This window comes from Alternaria dauci, chromosome 5 (assembly GCF_042100115.1).
Source record: "Alternaria dauci strain A2016 chromosome 5, whole genome shotgun sequence".
NCBI classification, from domain to species: domain Eukaryota; kingdom Fungi; phylum Ascomycota; class Dothideomycetes; order Pleosporales; family Pleosporaceae; genus Alternaria; species Alternaria dauci.
Window position 1 is genome coordinate 838,793 of NC_091276.1, and position 12,114 is coordinate 850,906.

The 12,114-nt window shown below is 51.1% G+C and overlaps 3 protein-coding genes across 3 annotated transcripts; 2 read left to right on the forward strand and 1 right to left on the reverse strand.

The window, feature by feature from the left end:
* Window positions 1-1,213: 1,213 nt before the first annotated feature.
* On the reverse strand, window positions 1,214-5,409 carry ACET3X_005802 (uncharacterized protein). The gene is made up of 3 exons (XM_069451944.1): window positions 5,260-5,409; window positions 4,738-5,203; window positions 1,214-4,683 (listed from the first exon to the last, which is right to left on the reverse strand). Exons 1-3 carry the CDS (start codon window positions 5,387-5,389, stop codon window positions 1,980-1,982), a joined length of 3,300 nt encoding a protein of 1,099 aa, XP_069306162.1. The 5' UTR covers window positions 5,390-5,409; the 3' UTR covers window positions 1,214-1,979.
* A 2,529-nt stretch (window positions 5,410-7,938) lies between these two features.
* On the forward strand, window positions 7,939-10,333 carry ACET3X_005803 (uncharacterized protein). The gene is made up of 4 exons (XM_069451945.1): window positions 7,939-8,426; window positions 8,480-8,630; window positions 8,685-9,936; window positions 9,990-10,333. Exons 1-4 carry the CDS (start codon window positions 8,264-8,266, stop codon window positions 10,029-10,031), a joined length of 1,608 nt encoding a protein of 535 aa, XP_069306163.1. The 5' UTR covers window positions 7,939-8,263; the 3' UTR covers window positions 10,032-10,333.
* A 339-nt stretch (window positions 10,334-10,672) lies between these two features.
* Window positions 10,673-11,954, forward strand: ACET3X_005804 (uncharacterized protein; the record flags this gene model as incomplete). The annotated part of the gene is made up of 2 exons (XM_069451946.1): window positions 10,673-11,086; window positions 11,145-11,954. The coding sequence occupies 2 exons, from the start codon at window positions 10,673-10,675 to the stop codon at window positions 11,952-11,954; spliced, it is 1,224 nt and encodes a 407-aa protein (XP_069306164.1).
* Window positions 11,955-12,114: the final 160 nt, after the last annotated feature.

The following is a 12,114-nucleotide window of genomic DNA, read 5'->3' on the forward strand; positions in this document are numbered from 1 at the left end:
TCTAGGTTCTCGCTGTTGCAGTACAGATGTTCTCAGATACGGAGTGGTATGGGCTTCTTGACGGAGATGAAGACGAGGTAGAATATGAGCGGGGTGGCGAGGCAGAGACCAAACAGCATAAAGATCTCGTAGGACTGATCCATCGCAAGCGTGAAGGTAGGTGCAGGTGAACTTGGCAGAACACTGCTTAGGCACTGGGGTTTTGGTACGATATCTGGATTGTTACGAAGAGAATAGAAGACTTGGGGATATCGTAGAGAGGCGACTGAATATGCCTTTGCATCCAGATCATCTCCTCATTCATGCCATCACGCTCAAAGCCAGCATGTCTTCCTCTCCTTATTCCCTAAATTCTATCGCACCACCCTTCACATCGTCACATCCTTTCCGCGGTCTTTCCCCTTTCCGGGCCAGTGATCGGCAACCACGTAACTATATTTCCCCTTCTTCTTAACCTCAACATATTGATCACACAACTCTCCTTGCTCAGCATCATATCGTGGCAGTACGGAGACTTCGCTACTTCTTCTCCTTAAGGTTCGTGCTGGCCTGCGTATCCCCACATCATTACCACCTAGCTGTAGTCTCGCTGCCTGTCGGACTGACACAGCGAGTTCGTGCTCTTGATTTCCCTCATACTGTCGCATCATTATCTTTCTTATCACTTTGTAGATGATGCGGATCAGGATAAGACTGGCGATTATGATCACCATCGCCCACAGAGCGGTAGCTTTTTTCCAGGTCAAGTCTTCGGCTGGGGCTGAGTAAGTATTACTTTCGGATGGCATAGCTTCGAATGGCTGGTAGGCAGGATGACTAGGATGACGATTGACGCAGAGGAAACAACAGAAGCTAAGTAGAATGCTCAGTGAACTGCAATTTGTTTGAAGATACCAGCGCCGCAGCAAGCTACATCGCTGGCAAAATGCCGTGCTGGCAAACGCACAAACGCGCGATGACCATCACCGCCAACATCTCGTATGTCACGATGCCTAGGCAAACCCAGCGGCACGGAACTTTGCTTTAGATTCACAGAAACCTAGCCAGGCTTCGCATCCATGAATTCAGACTAGTAGTCTTTCCTGATAGCATTCGGTTGATCTTCATCGTGATGATCATTCGCATTCGGTCCTTGGGGCTTATCATCCCACACGTCCGGATCTGCAAATGGATCCGGGAAATCCATCTGGAATAGAACACCATTTAGGAAGACCGAAAGAGCCCAAAATCCTACGATCAGCCACACAGTATTTTCCTGCATCTTGTTTGTGCAAAGTGACAAGCATAAAATGAGAGAACAGAGATGTAATGAGAAGAGTCGAGAGATATGCTACAAAAGGTCTCAAGCTAGGAAGCAATTTCTGAACGTTGTATATAGTAGAGGAGTGGAGACATATGTTTGTGATCGTATGCGATGTGCTGGAGAAATGTTGGTAAAGCAACCATGTTTTTGTCGTCGCTCCAGCCAATTCATCACTGTGCTGTAAGGCGAAACCTGAGCGAACGGCTTCCGGTACGTGATTGAATACCTTCATGTTTAGCAATATGCTCTTTAAGCAGTTCCCCCTTCCTGCTCCTGTTTTCTTCACTCTCTGTTCTGGGGGAACGATATTCGCAATGCTGTCCCCATTCGTCCAACAATCTAGGCATCTCAAAAATCACCAACGTCTAAGAGTGGCAGCAGACTCTCAAGTGCCAACAGAAGTGTCCATGAGCAAACACCTTAGCGCCATGCTACGTTACAGTGGCTATCAATAACATCGAGCTCATTTCGACCAATGTGACTTTGTTCTGATTGTAGAAATACAAAATTGGGGAATCCGTGCTTAGGTCAACACAAAAACCAATGTCCCTAGGAATGACATAATAATACAGGTCGTTCCTGACCATTGTGTTCTATCAAGTCGAAATGCCAGAAGACTGGCGTGTCGCAATAGGCATATCCGGATATTCTGGCTCTCATGTGCATGCGATATCTTTCATCTCATATTGTTCTTCAGGTAGGCATTCCAATCGGTCTTCGCTCCCTGTACGTCAACCCCTGTCACACCGTCTCCTTCGGTCCAGCCTTGCCACTTCTCCAGGCCAAAGAGATGGCGCATGGTAGGTCGGCCATGGGGACAAGACCAGGGCTTGTCCATACTGCCCATGTGTCGAACAATCTCCCTCATCCGGGGCGGCTGAAGAGTCTTACCAATCATCACGGAACTCCTGCAAGCGCGGCTTGCGAGCAGCTTCCTGACCTTGGAAGGGCGTGGTATGTGCCGCGACGTGGAAGTAGAAGATGACGGTGGGTTCTCTAAAATGAGGGCTAGGAGCTCCTCTAGATCCGTAGGTGTAAAAGTCACTTCCTTCGACATGGGCAGTGAGATCAGCTGCGCAGGATGATCCACTTCGTTTTCGTCAATACTTTCCAGGTCGACAACAAATCCGTTAGCAGTCAGCGAGTGCTTGTTTTCGCGAATGATCTCTCTTTCCACGGCAGTGAGTTCGAGAGGGTGTGGGTGTACGAGTTTCTGTGGCACCAGCGTTGTTGTCGCAGAAAGACGCTCAAAATTGTACTTCTCGTCGCTCGCATGCTGATCGATAATAAACACGTCGGATGTGGGTGATGTAGAGGTGGGCGGTCGCACGGCGATGATGAAGCCTTGATTGAATTGACCGATGATGCGCATCTCATTAAAGTCAGCCTTTGTTACCGTAAGACTAAGTCGTTCTTCTGGGTCTTCCTGGTTCAGCTGAGTACTTGTAAGAAGCGCAGCCGCGTCATCAATCTCTGCCATTGAGGCGTCGATAGACGCCTGGATATTCTGTATATGCCGAGCAATGGCATCAATGTCTGTCTCGATAACACGCTCGAGATTGATGGTCCAGTACTTCTTTTGCGTGACTTTGAACAATTTGTTGGCCCGCTTCAAATTCATATCGGTGGGTCGAGCAGCGGCTTCTTCGGCTTCAGCGATGAGCTGCGCAATCTTTGTTTCTTCCCTCTTCTTTTTCTCAGAATCCTCAACATAATCGTCATCTGTGTCTTCCGCTTCTGCATGAGGCTCGGCTTCGGACTCTGATGCTGATTGCGCTACTTGATCTTGTCCCGGAGCAATTCTTAAGTGGGGCGCTGGGGCGCTGGAAGAGACTGTCATGTCATCTGTCTGTGGCTCTTCAAATCCTCGAGACGTCAAGCGCTTGGTGGGAGATGGAGAGCGTATAGGTGCATCAGACATATAAGTGTCCTGCGCGACTTCATCGCCACCCTCTTCTTCTTTTTTATCCTCCTCGTCTTCCTGGTCGCCATCATCACTACTTTCTGCCTGAGTACCCGGTGCCGCAAAGCCACTGAGACCGTTCTTGAACAAACTCCTCTTCGGTGTCTGATTCAATGGCTTGCCAGAAAGAGAGAACTTTGGCGTGTGTATCCTAGCTTGTTTGGAGGCTATTGATTGACTTCCAGTGCCGATGGTAGAAACAGTTGTCATGTCGCCCACAGTTATCGTGGCTTGTTGGATTGGGGTTCGCATAGGCCGCATGCGATCGAACGCGTTTTGGATAGTACTCTGCGACCACGACTTTTGCGGCGTTTGTACAATGGCTGGGATTGGTTGCTGTCCACTTTTTCCGCCCACAACGGGTTGCGAAGGGTTGGACGAGCTGCTTGGCTCAGGCTGACGAGGACTCTGAGACGCTATACGGGCATTGAAATCTTGAACGATCTTCGAAGGTTGAGAAATCCGGACGGGCACCTCAGTCATCTCTTCCGGTTCGAACAACGGTGATTGTGACCTTGCGAGTGGTGGGTGGACAGGATGTTCATGCTCAGGGGTAGCGCTGCGTCGAGGCATATGAGAGTGCGACACATGATCTCCAGTCGCCTCGCCGTCATCAGAGGTGCGTGTTCTTAGTGGTCTAACCGCTGGACTGACTGTTCGGTCTTTTGAGTCCTGACTAGCGAATCGCTCAATGAGACTTGCTTTTACAAAGCCTGGAAGATTGTTCGTTCCGGAGGTGTCTGGAGCGGATCTCATGTGAGATCTCTTTGGGGTCTCCCGGCGAGTCTCAACAACACTTTCTGGTTCGCTTCGGTCTCCCTCTGCCACCGAGGTAGTGCTGTCACTAAACCGCATGGTTGGTGGCTTGAAGGCGGAAGTGGGCGTTTTCTGGCCTAAGAGTTGAGCTTGAGGAACACTCTGATCATGACCCTCAAACAGCTCCAAAAGAGCCTCTTTTAGGTTCTCTAATAAAGCAGTTTGGTCATGGAGCATGATGGTCCGCTTGTCTGGACTCACATTGACATCGTAAGCATTGGTGTTCAACTGGATATCTGCAAAGACGAAAGGCGATTGTGTAATGTTGTAGGACTTGTAGACTTCATTGAATGCCTTGGCAACTTGTGGCAGATTGCAAGGCCGTGAATTCACGAAGAACATTTGTCTGTCTGGTGTTTGGCGGCCCTCGCCTACAACTGGGCGTGAGATGTGGCCCACTATCTTGACGGTTCGCGATCCCGAATCCTCTTGCGTGCTCCAGTTCTTCGCGCTTTGTGTGGCACCAGGCCGGTTTGAAGGGTGCATGACGAACTGGAGACTTAGAGGGATTAGGGCGGCAACCGTCTTTGCGCCGTAGACGTTGGAAATGTTGTCGCGCGTGCTCGCGTTCGCATTTGTGGAGAAAGCTACCGTCTTCTTCCTTGGACCATGTCAGTATGATAGAGGAGCGGTGGATGTGAGTATTTGTACTCACCCTTTCGGTATCTGATTGCTCACAGAGAACTTGACGCCTACGCTTATACAAGCATATGCGTTCAGTAGCTGCAGAACTTTATTGTATTCTCTCTTGACGTTCTTCTCGAGCTCCTTTCGTCGTACAGGTAGATTGTGGAATAGTGTCTCCACCACCACCGTCGTACCCTGCTTAGCCGCTACGACCGACGTTCCCTTCAGCTTGCCTGACTGCTCAAAATCCAGGCGTGTGCCCTTCGGGCCATCGGAAGGCCGAGCGGTGATGATGTGGAATTTGGAGAGTGCGCACAACGACGACAAAGCCTCACCGCGGAAGCCGAACGTCTGGAGCGACTCGAGGTCATCGTAGCTAGCGAGTTTGGACGTATAGTGCTTGAGGGCGATGGTGTCGTAGTCGTCAGGCGCAATGCCAGAACCATTGTCCTGGACTTCTATGGCATCAAGGCCATGGTTCCTGAATCGCACCTCTGCATTCCACGTCAGTCGTCTCACATCAACCAGAAATCGCGCAGCGAAGACATACCGATCCATGTGGCGCCTGCATCGATGCTATTCTCGACGAGCTCTTTGCATACCGACTCTAACCCAACGATGACCTGGCCTGATTGAATCTGATGCACAGAGCGGCCCTCGATGGCCTTGATAGTGGCCATGTCAGCCCATGCCAATGTTGAGATGGGTGAACACGAAAGGCGTGACCACGCGACGCGTTTGTGACTAGCCAATAGGCGGGCTCTCGGCCAGTCGGGAAACCTAGAAACCAGCAAAGTAGACTTTACAGTACAACGTAATAGGAGATTATCTTCTAAACGTCTATATACTATTCTAGAAGTAATATATAATACATCGATACCCTTAAAATTCAACTTTGCATCTGGTGCGTAGAGATGTAGAAGTTGTAACGGTCAGATTCCTAATCTATTTTCCACTTTCCCGACTAACCGAGAGGCGGGGGTGCGACAAAAGGTGGGGTCGCAGTGGACTCTCCACAGCATTTGTGATTGCAAGTTTACCGACTCCTACCGTAAATCATCGCTTGATCGGAGCAAGATGAACGACGCAAACGAGCTCAGGCTTCTGCAAGCGCCTTTGCGCCGCATGACGGCGCAGTCGCAAACCCAGCATCAGAGGTGAGTCCGGCATCTACTTCTGGCAGTTGCGCACACAACAGTTGCAAAAAATAAAAGAAAAAGAAGAGCTCTTGCATAACTTGCATACGTACGTGCGTGGCTGACGTTGTAGTAGAATCGCAAAATTGCAGCGTGAGCTTCAAGAAGCTACAAAGGAAGTGCGCTCCGCCGACCTCATCTATGGGAAGCATGTACTCTACTATGCAAGGAAGGATTGCCTGCAACTTGCGACCATGATGCATCAGAAACTTCCCATAGAGGTACGTGAGTTGATTTACGAATACCTCTGCGTCGAGCCTGACCGTCCCATTCCTGTGGGCCCGTACTACCATTTCCGTAAATACGATCGGTCTTTTCACGACCCTCGACTTAAAATCGCCCAGTCTGGTGACTCACGCGCCGGATTCGCATGGCCACCACAGAGAACCATCCGACCCAACCCCCATTCATTCGATGTTGCGGGTAGTGCGGATATCGATGTCGGGACTGGAGAGGCATCTGCCCAGCAGACTGGCTTGTCCCGGCCCGTCGACAGTAGTGGTATACGAATGATTCCGGGCCTCACTGAACGTATTTTGGAGATGGTATCATCAACTCCAACCGATCATCTCATACTTGATCATGAAGACGAGGATACTATACTTCCTGACGGTCGAATCAAAGAAGTGCATACTCATAAGCCACCAAGTGACATGGTACTTCCATACAGCCATTTCCTTGACCCTAGATACATGGGCCCAGAAATTGCATTTGAGGTACAGAAGATGTATTACGCGCGAAACACATTCTCTGTCTGCAGCGTTGACCGAGGAATACTCTACTTCCTAGAGCGCGATTCTGGCTATAATATGGTGGGTTGTAACAATGATGGCAATCCTAAGGAAGTACCCCAGGACCTCCAGCTGCCGCTACCAATCTACCCCAGAGAACACATCCAAAATCTCCAGGTCCGCATCAAATTCGAACATTTCTACTCGGACATGCCACAAGACGATATGACCAGTTACGAAAAGTATGTATACGAACAGCGTTTCCTACGCTCTACCAAGGCCAATCTGCAAGGGTTAAGGATCTTCTTGGAGCATCGCCACGAGCATGGAATCAATGTTGAGTTCATCCTTCTCACCGAGATCCCGCATTACGAGGATAGGGAGACTGTGTGCGCCGCTCAATGCAATTATGTCAATTTTCTGGAATGCATCAGAAACCTAGTCTACACAATGATGCACGATTGTGACCACATTTCTGTCAAGATCATGCACTACGACGAGAACCTTTCGGCTTTCCCGTGCAATATCACCGGTGTATTCGGGTTGACAAAGGAACAATGGGAGCACGTGAGTATGACCCGTCACTTCAACCTTTCCAACAACATCTACCCATGTTCTCAAGGCCATCTCTTCGATCATAAACTGACTGGATTGCAGGAAAAAAGTGTTCATGAGAATCTACCTGGGGGGACGGAGGGGTTCCATCTTGCGGTTCCGGGCACGGCAGAAGACAAAGTGCCTTGGGGTTATCCTGCGAGTGAATTAGATCCTTATCTTCGTCAGCGATGGGGTATGGAATCGGTGTATGCTACAAGGGCGACCCGCCCTGTCAGTGCCGGCAGATATTGGCCTAGGTTTGTCGGAGCAGCTACACGGGAATGATTGATTGAATACATCTGCCCAGGCTGGATGCAGCCTCGTTACCATGTAGCAGAGGTGTTGCACCGGCTCTCTCTGTTGGGGCCTTGACAGCATTGAATTTGTTATTTTGTACATGCGCGAGGTCTCTCAGTGCATCACGCAATGACTTGTCCATCAAGTGGCGTGGCTGACATGCGATTGAAAAAGAACTGGGGTTCTACAGAGTGCCTGGCAGTTGGTGTGAGGAAGAGCGTGCCGATTGGCTGTGTGCCTGAAAAGCTGGGCAGGCACGCACCGGATGGGGCGGTTCCCAGATCTCGACATCTGAGACATGAAGTGGATTTCTAAGACAGATGACGACTTAGGCTTAGTGTCCGACAGCGTTTCCCATCGTCGACATGCATGGCTCGTATGACCGTACCGGCCGACCAGCAATGCCGTCCAGTATACGGCAGCAACATGCATGCGAGACCAGTCGTCGCGCGCCCGGATGCGCTAAAGCCGAATCGCCGTGCAACGCCAGGCCTATAACGCACTAGATTCCGAAAGTCGATGTGATTGACATGGCTCCTTTTGCAGTGGCCACCGCTTGCGCCAAGCTCTGCAATTAAACAATTGGAGACCCTCTTTCGGCCTTGTTCTCGCGTGGGAATTTAATACGGCTTCGATTGACTCTTCGCCGCTTCTCTACGTCTTCCCTCCGCTCCGCGATCCTCGCGCTTCCTCCTCTACCTCTCACGGCGCGGCGCGATCCTATTTTTCCAGAATGGCGGTCAATGCGAGTTTCGTCTCGCCCACGGCGGATGCAAAAGTTGCGCATGTCATCCAGCAGTTCGACACCACCGGCCTCCTGTCGTCCGTCTTCGCCGGCTTCAATGCGTGGAAGCTCGTCCTGACGCTTATCATAACGGCTGTGGCGTACGACCAGTGTACGCAACCACATTCAGGACGTTTGCGCCAGACACTGCTGACACTGCTACAGTCAAATACATCTGGAACAAGGGCTCAATCGTCGGTCCATCATGGAAGATACCATTCATCGGCCCGTTCTTGGAGTCCGTCAACCCCGACTTCAAGAAGTACCACGAAAAATGGTCCTCTGGTCCTCTGAGCTGCGTATCCGTCTTCCACAAGTACGTAACCCGTGCGTCTTCTCTGAGTCTCTGTCCATGCTGACCGCTGTTCAGGTTTGTTGTCATTGCCTCCACCCGCGACATGGCTCGTAAAATCTTCAACTCGCCTACCTTTGTCAAGCCCTGCGTCGTCGATGTCGCTTACAAGCTCCTACGCCCCGAGAACTGGGTTTTCCTGGACGGTCGCGCCCATGTCGACTACCGCAAGGGTCTCAACAGTTTGTTTACACGCCAAGCACTCGAACAGTACCTACCGGGCCAAGAGGAAATCTACAACACATACTTCAAGCGCTTCGTGGAGCTTTCCCAGGTCGAGAACAAGGGCAAGCACGTGCCCTGGATGCAAGAGTTCCGTCTTATGATCACGGCCCTGAGTTGCCGTACCTTTGTTGGCCACTACTGCTCCGACGAGGCTGTCAAGAAGATCGCCGACGACTACTATCTGATTACCGCTGCGCTCGAACTTGTCAACTTCCCCATCATCATCCCCTTCACTAAGACCTGGTACGGAAAGAAGTGCGCCGACATGGTCCTGGATGAGTTCTCCAAGTGTGCCGCAAAGAGCAAGGTCCGCATGGCCGCCGGTGGCAAGAAGGAGTGTATTCTCGATTTTTGGGTAGACAACATGATCCAATCCGAAAAGTATCGCAAGAGGATTGAGGCTGGCGAGAAGGTCGATGACGCTGAGAAGCCAACGACCGTCATCCGCTGGTTCAGCGACATTGAGATCTCTATGACTATCTTCACCTTCCTCTTCGCTTCTCAGGACGCTACTTCTTCTGCCGCCACATGGCTCTTCCAGATCATGGCTGACCGCCCAGAATACCTCGACAAAGTCCGCGAGGAGAACATCAAGGCCAGGAACGGCGATGTTCACGCAACGCTTTCGCTTGACGCCATCGAGAAGTTGCAATGGACCCGCGCTGTCGTCAAGGAGACCCTTCGCTACCGTCCTCCCGTCATCATGGTTCCTTACCTTGCTAAGAAGGACTTCCCTGTAACGCCTGAATACACGGTTCCCAAGGGCTCCATGGTCATTCCTACCACATACATGGCGCTGCACGATGCTGAAGCATACCCCAACCCTGACTCGTTCGAGCCTGAGCGATGGATCACTGGTAACGCTGATGAACAAACCAAGAACTGGCTTGTTTTCGGCACAGGTCCTCACTACTGCCTGGGCCAGACATACGCGCAAGCCAACCTCATGTTGATGATTGGCAAGGCGAGTATGCTGCTTGACTGGGACCACCAGGTTACCGATCAGAGTGAGGTGATCAAGGTGTTCGCCACTATTTTCCCCATGGTAAGCTTGGACACCTGCCATAGTACGAGGAGTTGTTGCTGACCAAACCACAGGATGATTGCCTTCTCACATTCAAGGACCGAACTACGGCATAAATAATTCACGTTTCATTCAACGTGGTGCGTACTTTGAGCGATCTTTTCTTGCATTTGCAGCCGTAGATTTCGGTGTTCAAAATTTGGTTCGTCCAAGACACAGTTGCGTTTGTGCTCTGGTCTTGCATCTTTAGACTTTAATGATTACGGCCCTTGGCGCTTCTTGAGAAGTGGCCCGTTGGCTTCATGAGTACAGTGTAAGCTGGGATGAATTAATAATGGGACGAGAGGATAGGCTTGGGAGGGACTGGTTCATACAGGACAGATAATTACACGAAGAATGCATGAAAGCAATAACAAAGTCTTATTGTATGAAAGTGTACATGACAAGTTCGGCGCATGCCCATTGGTCTTGCGGTCAGCGACAAAAGCTATGACCACGGACTTTTGGTCCACTCCACATGCCGATAGTCTGCAACCTCCCACCGCCAGCTTGCTAACAACGACTCGAGCTTTGTCCTGCTCCAGACCGTCTCCGTGCATCGCAGATCATCCCTAGGGTTTCTGAAGCAACTTTGCGACCAAAAAGAAAATTCATTCCTAATTGCGCACAGTCACGCATCATTCACCCAGCACCAATACCGCCAGCCACAACAAAGTTATAGCTCCACCACAGCATCGCCCGCACACAAGCGCACGTCATGGCGCCCGCCGCGTCTCCGTCGGAGCGCGATCCTGAGCGCGTTGGACCACACCCGTCGTATATCGAAATCGCAAAGCCCTATATCCTGCAGTCGCGTATGCAGAAATGTCTCTCAGAGATCCACATGAGCGATGCCAAGGAGGATGCCGTCCGTCTGCAAGGCGTCGCCTGGATAGATCAAGTGCGACGCGCGCTACAGCTGCCTATCCGCACTTTTAACACCGCCGTCATCTACTACCACAAGTTCAGACTGTTGCACGCGGATAACGAGTATAATTGGGCAGATGCGGCGGCTGCAGCACTCTTCACAGCGTGTAAGATTGAGGATACGTTGAAGAAGAGCAGGGAGATCTTATGCGCTCACTGGAACCTCAAGGTCGCGCCTGGCGAGAGCTTAAGTAGCGACGATCCGGTAGGCACCTTTCTTCATGGGCATGGCCCTCGCAGGGTCAAGGTTAACCTCTCAACAGCGCTTTGAAAACCACTCCAAGCTCATCATTGGCCTTGAACGGCTCATGCTCGAAAGCGCCGGCTTCGATTTCCGCAACCGATACCCCCAGAAAGTCATGGTCAAGCTTGCTAGAGCCCTGCGATTTGACGCGAAAGACGAGGCCAAAACGATCTGGAATCTGAGCATCGATTCGTACAGGACGTTTGCACCACTGAAGCAGTCTACACCGACCCTGGCTATTGCGTGTTTGGAGCTCGCCGCACGGCTGCATGGAAAAGACACTACCAAGTTTGTGGATGCGGGTCCCGTAAGATACAGCAAGTGGGCTACTAGTCGAGCAGAGGTTATGGAGACCCTCCTTGATCTACTCGACCTGTACACCCACCACCGCAGCGCAACCTCGGTTGGACCCTCGTACACACTTGAACACTTTATCAACATCCGCATCGGCCTCAATCAGGAAGCTGCGGCAGCGAACATCCCACGTTATTCTCGCTACAAGTCCGAGTCTGACGCCGACGCCGCAAGCACCACAAATGGCGCCAAGCCTCGCAACGGCATCGACCCGACAAGCCCACTCACACCAGCTACCCCCATCGCACATTCGCCTGCCGCAGATCAAGCGCCAAAATCTGCAATCGGAATCCGCGGTCAGAATGGTACCGTCAGGTTCATGCTGGACGCAGCCCGTGCACACGATGAACGTGCCGAGGTTGAGAAGTTTCACAAGGTTGAGGAAGAGGAATACGAAGTAGAGGTGCCGATACCGAGCGACCAGAGGACAGATGAGAGAGAGAGAGACAGAGCAAGAATTGGCAGAGTGCGTTGAGTATAACTATGGATTTTGCGTTTGGATTTTGCTGTTCAGTTTTTGCGCTGTCTTATCACGCATAAAAGGAACAAGGCTAAATACCACCAATAGGATTTCTTTAGCGTTGTCAACGAGGAGAACAATTCCGAGGACATTGGTCATACAGGGAACTACTGGG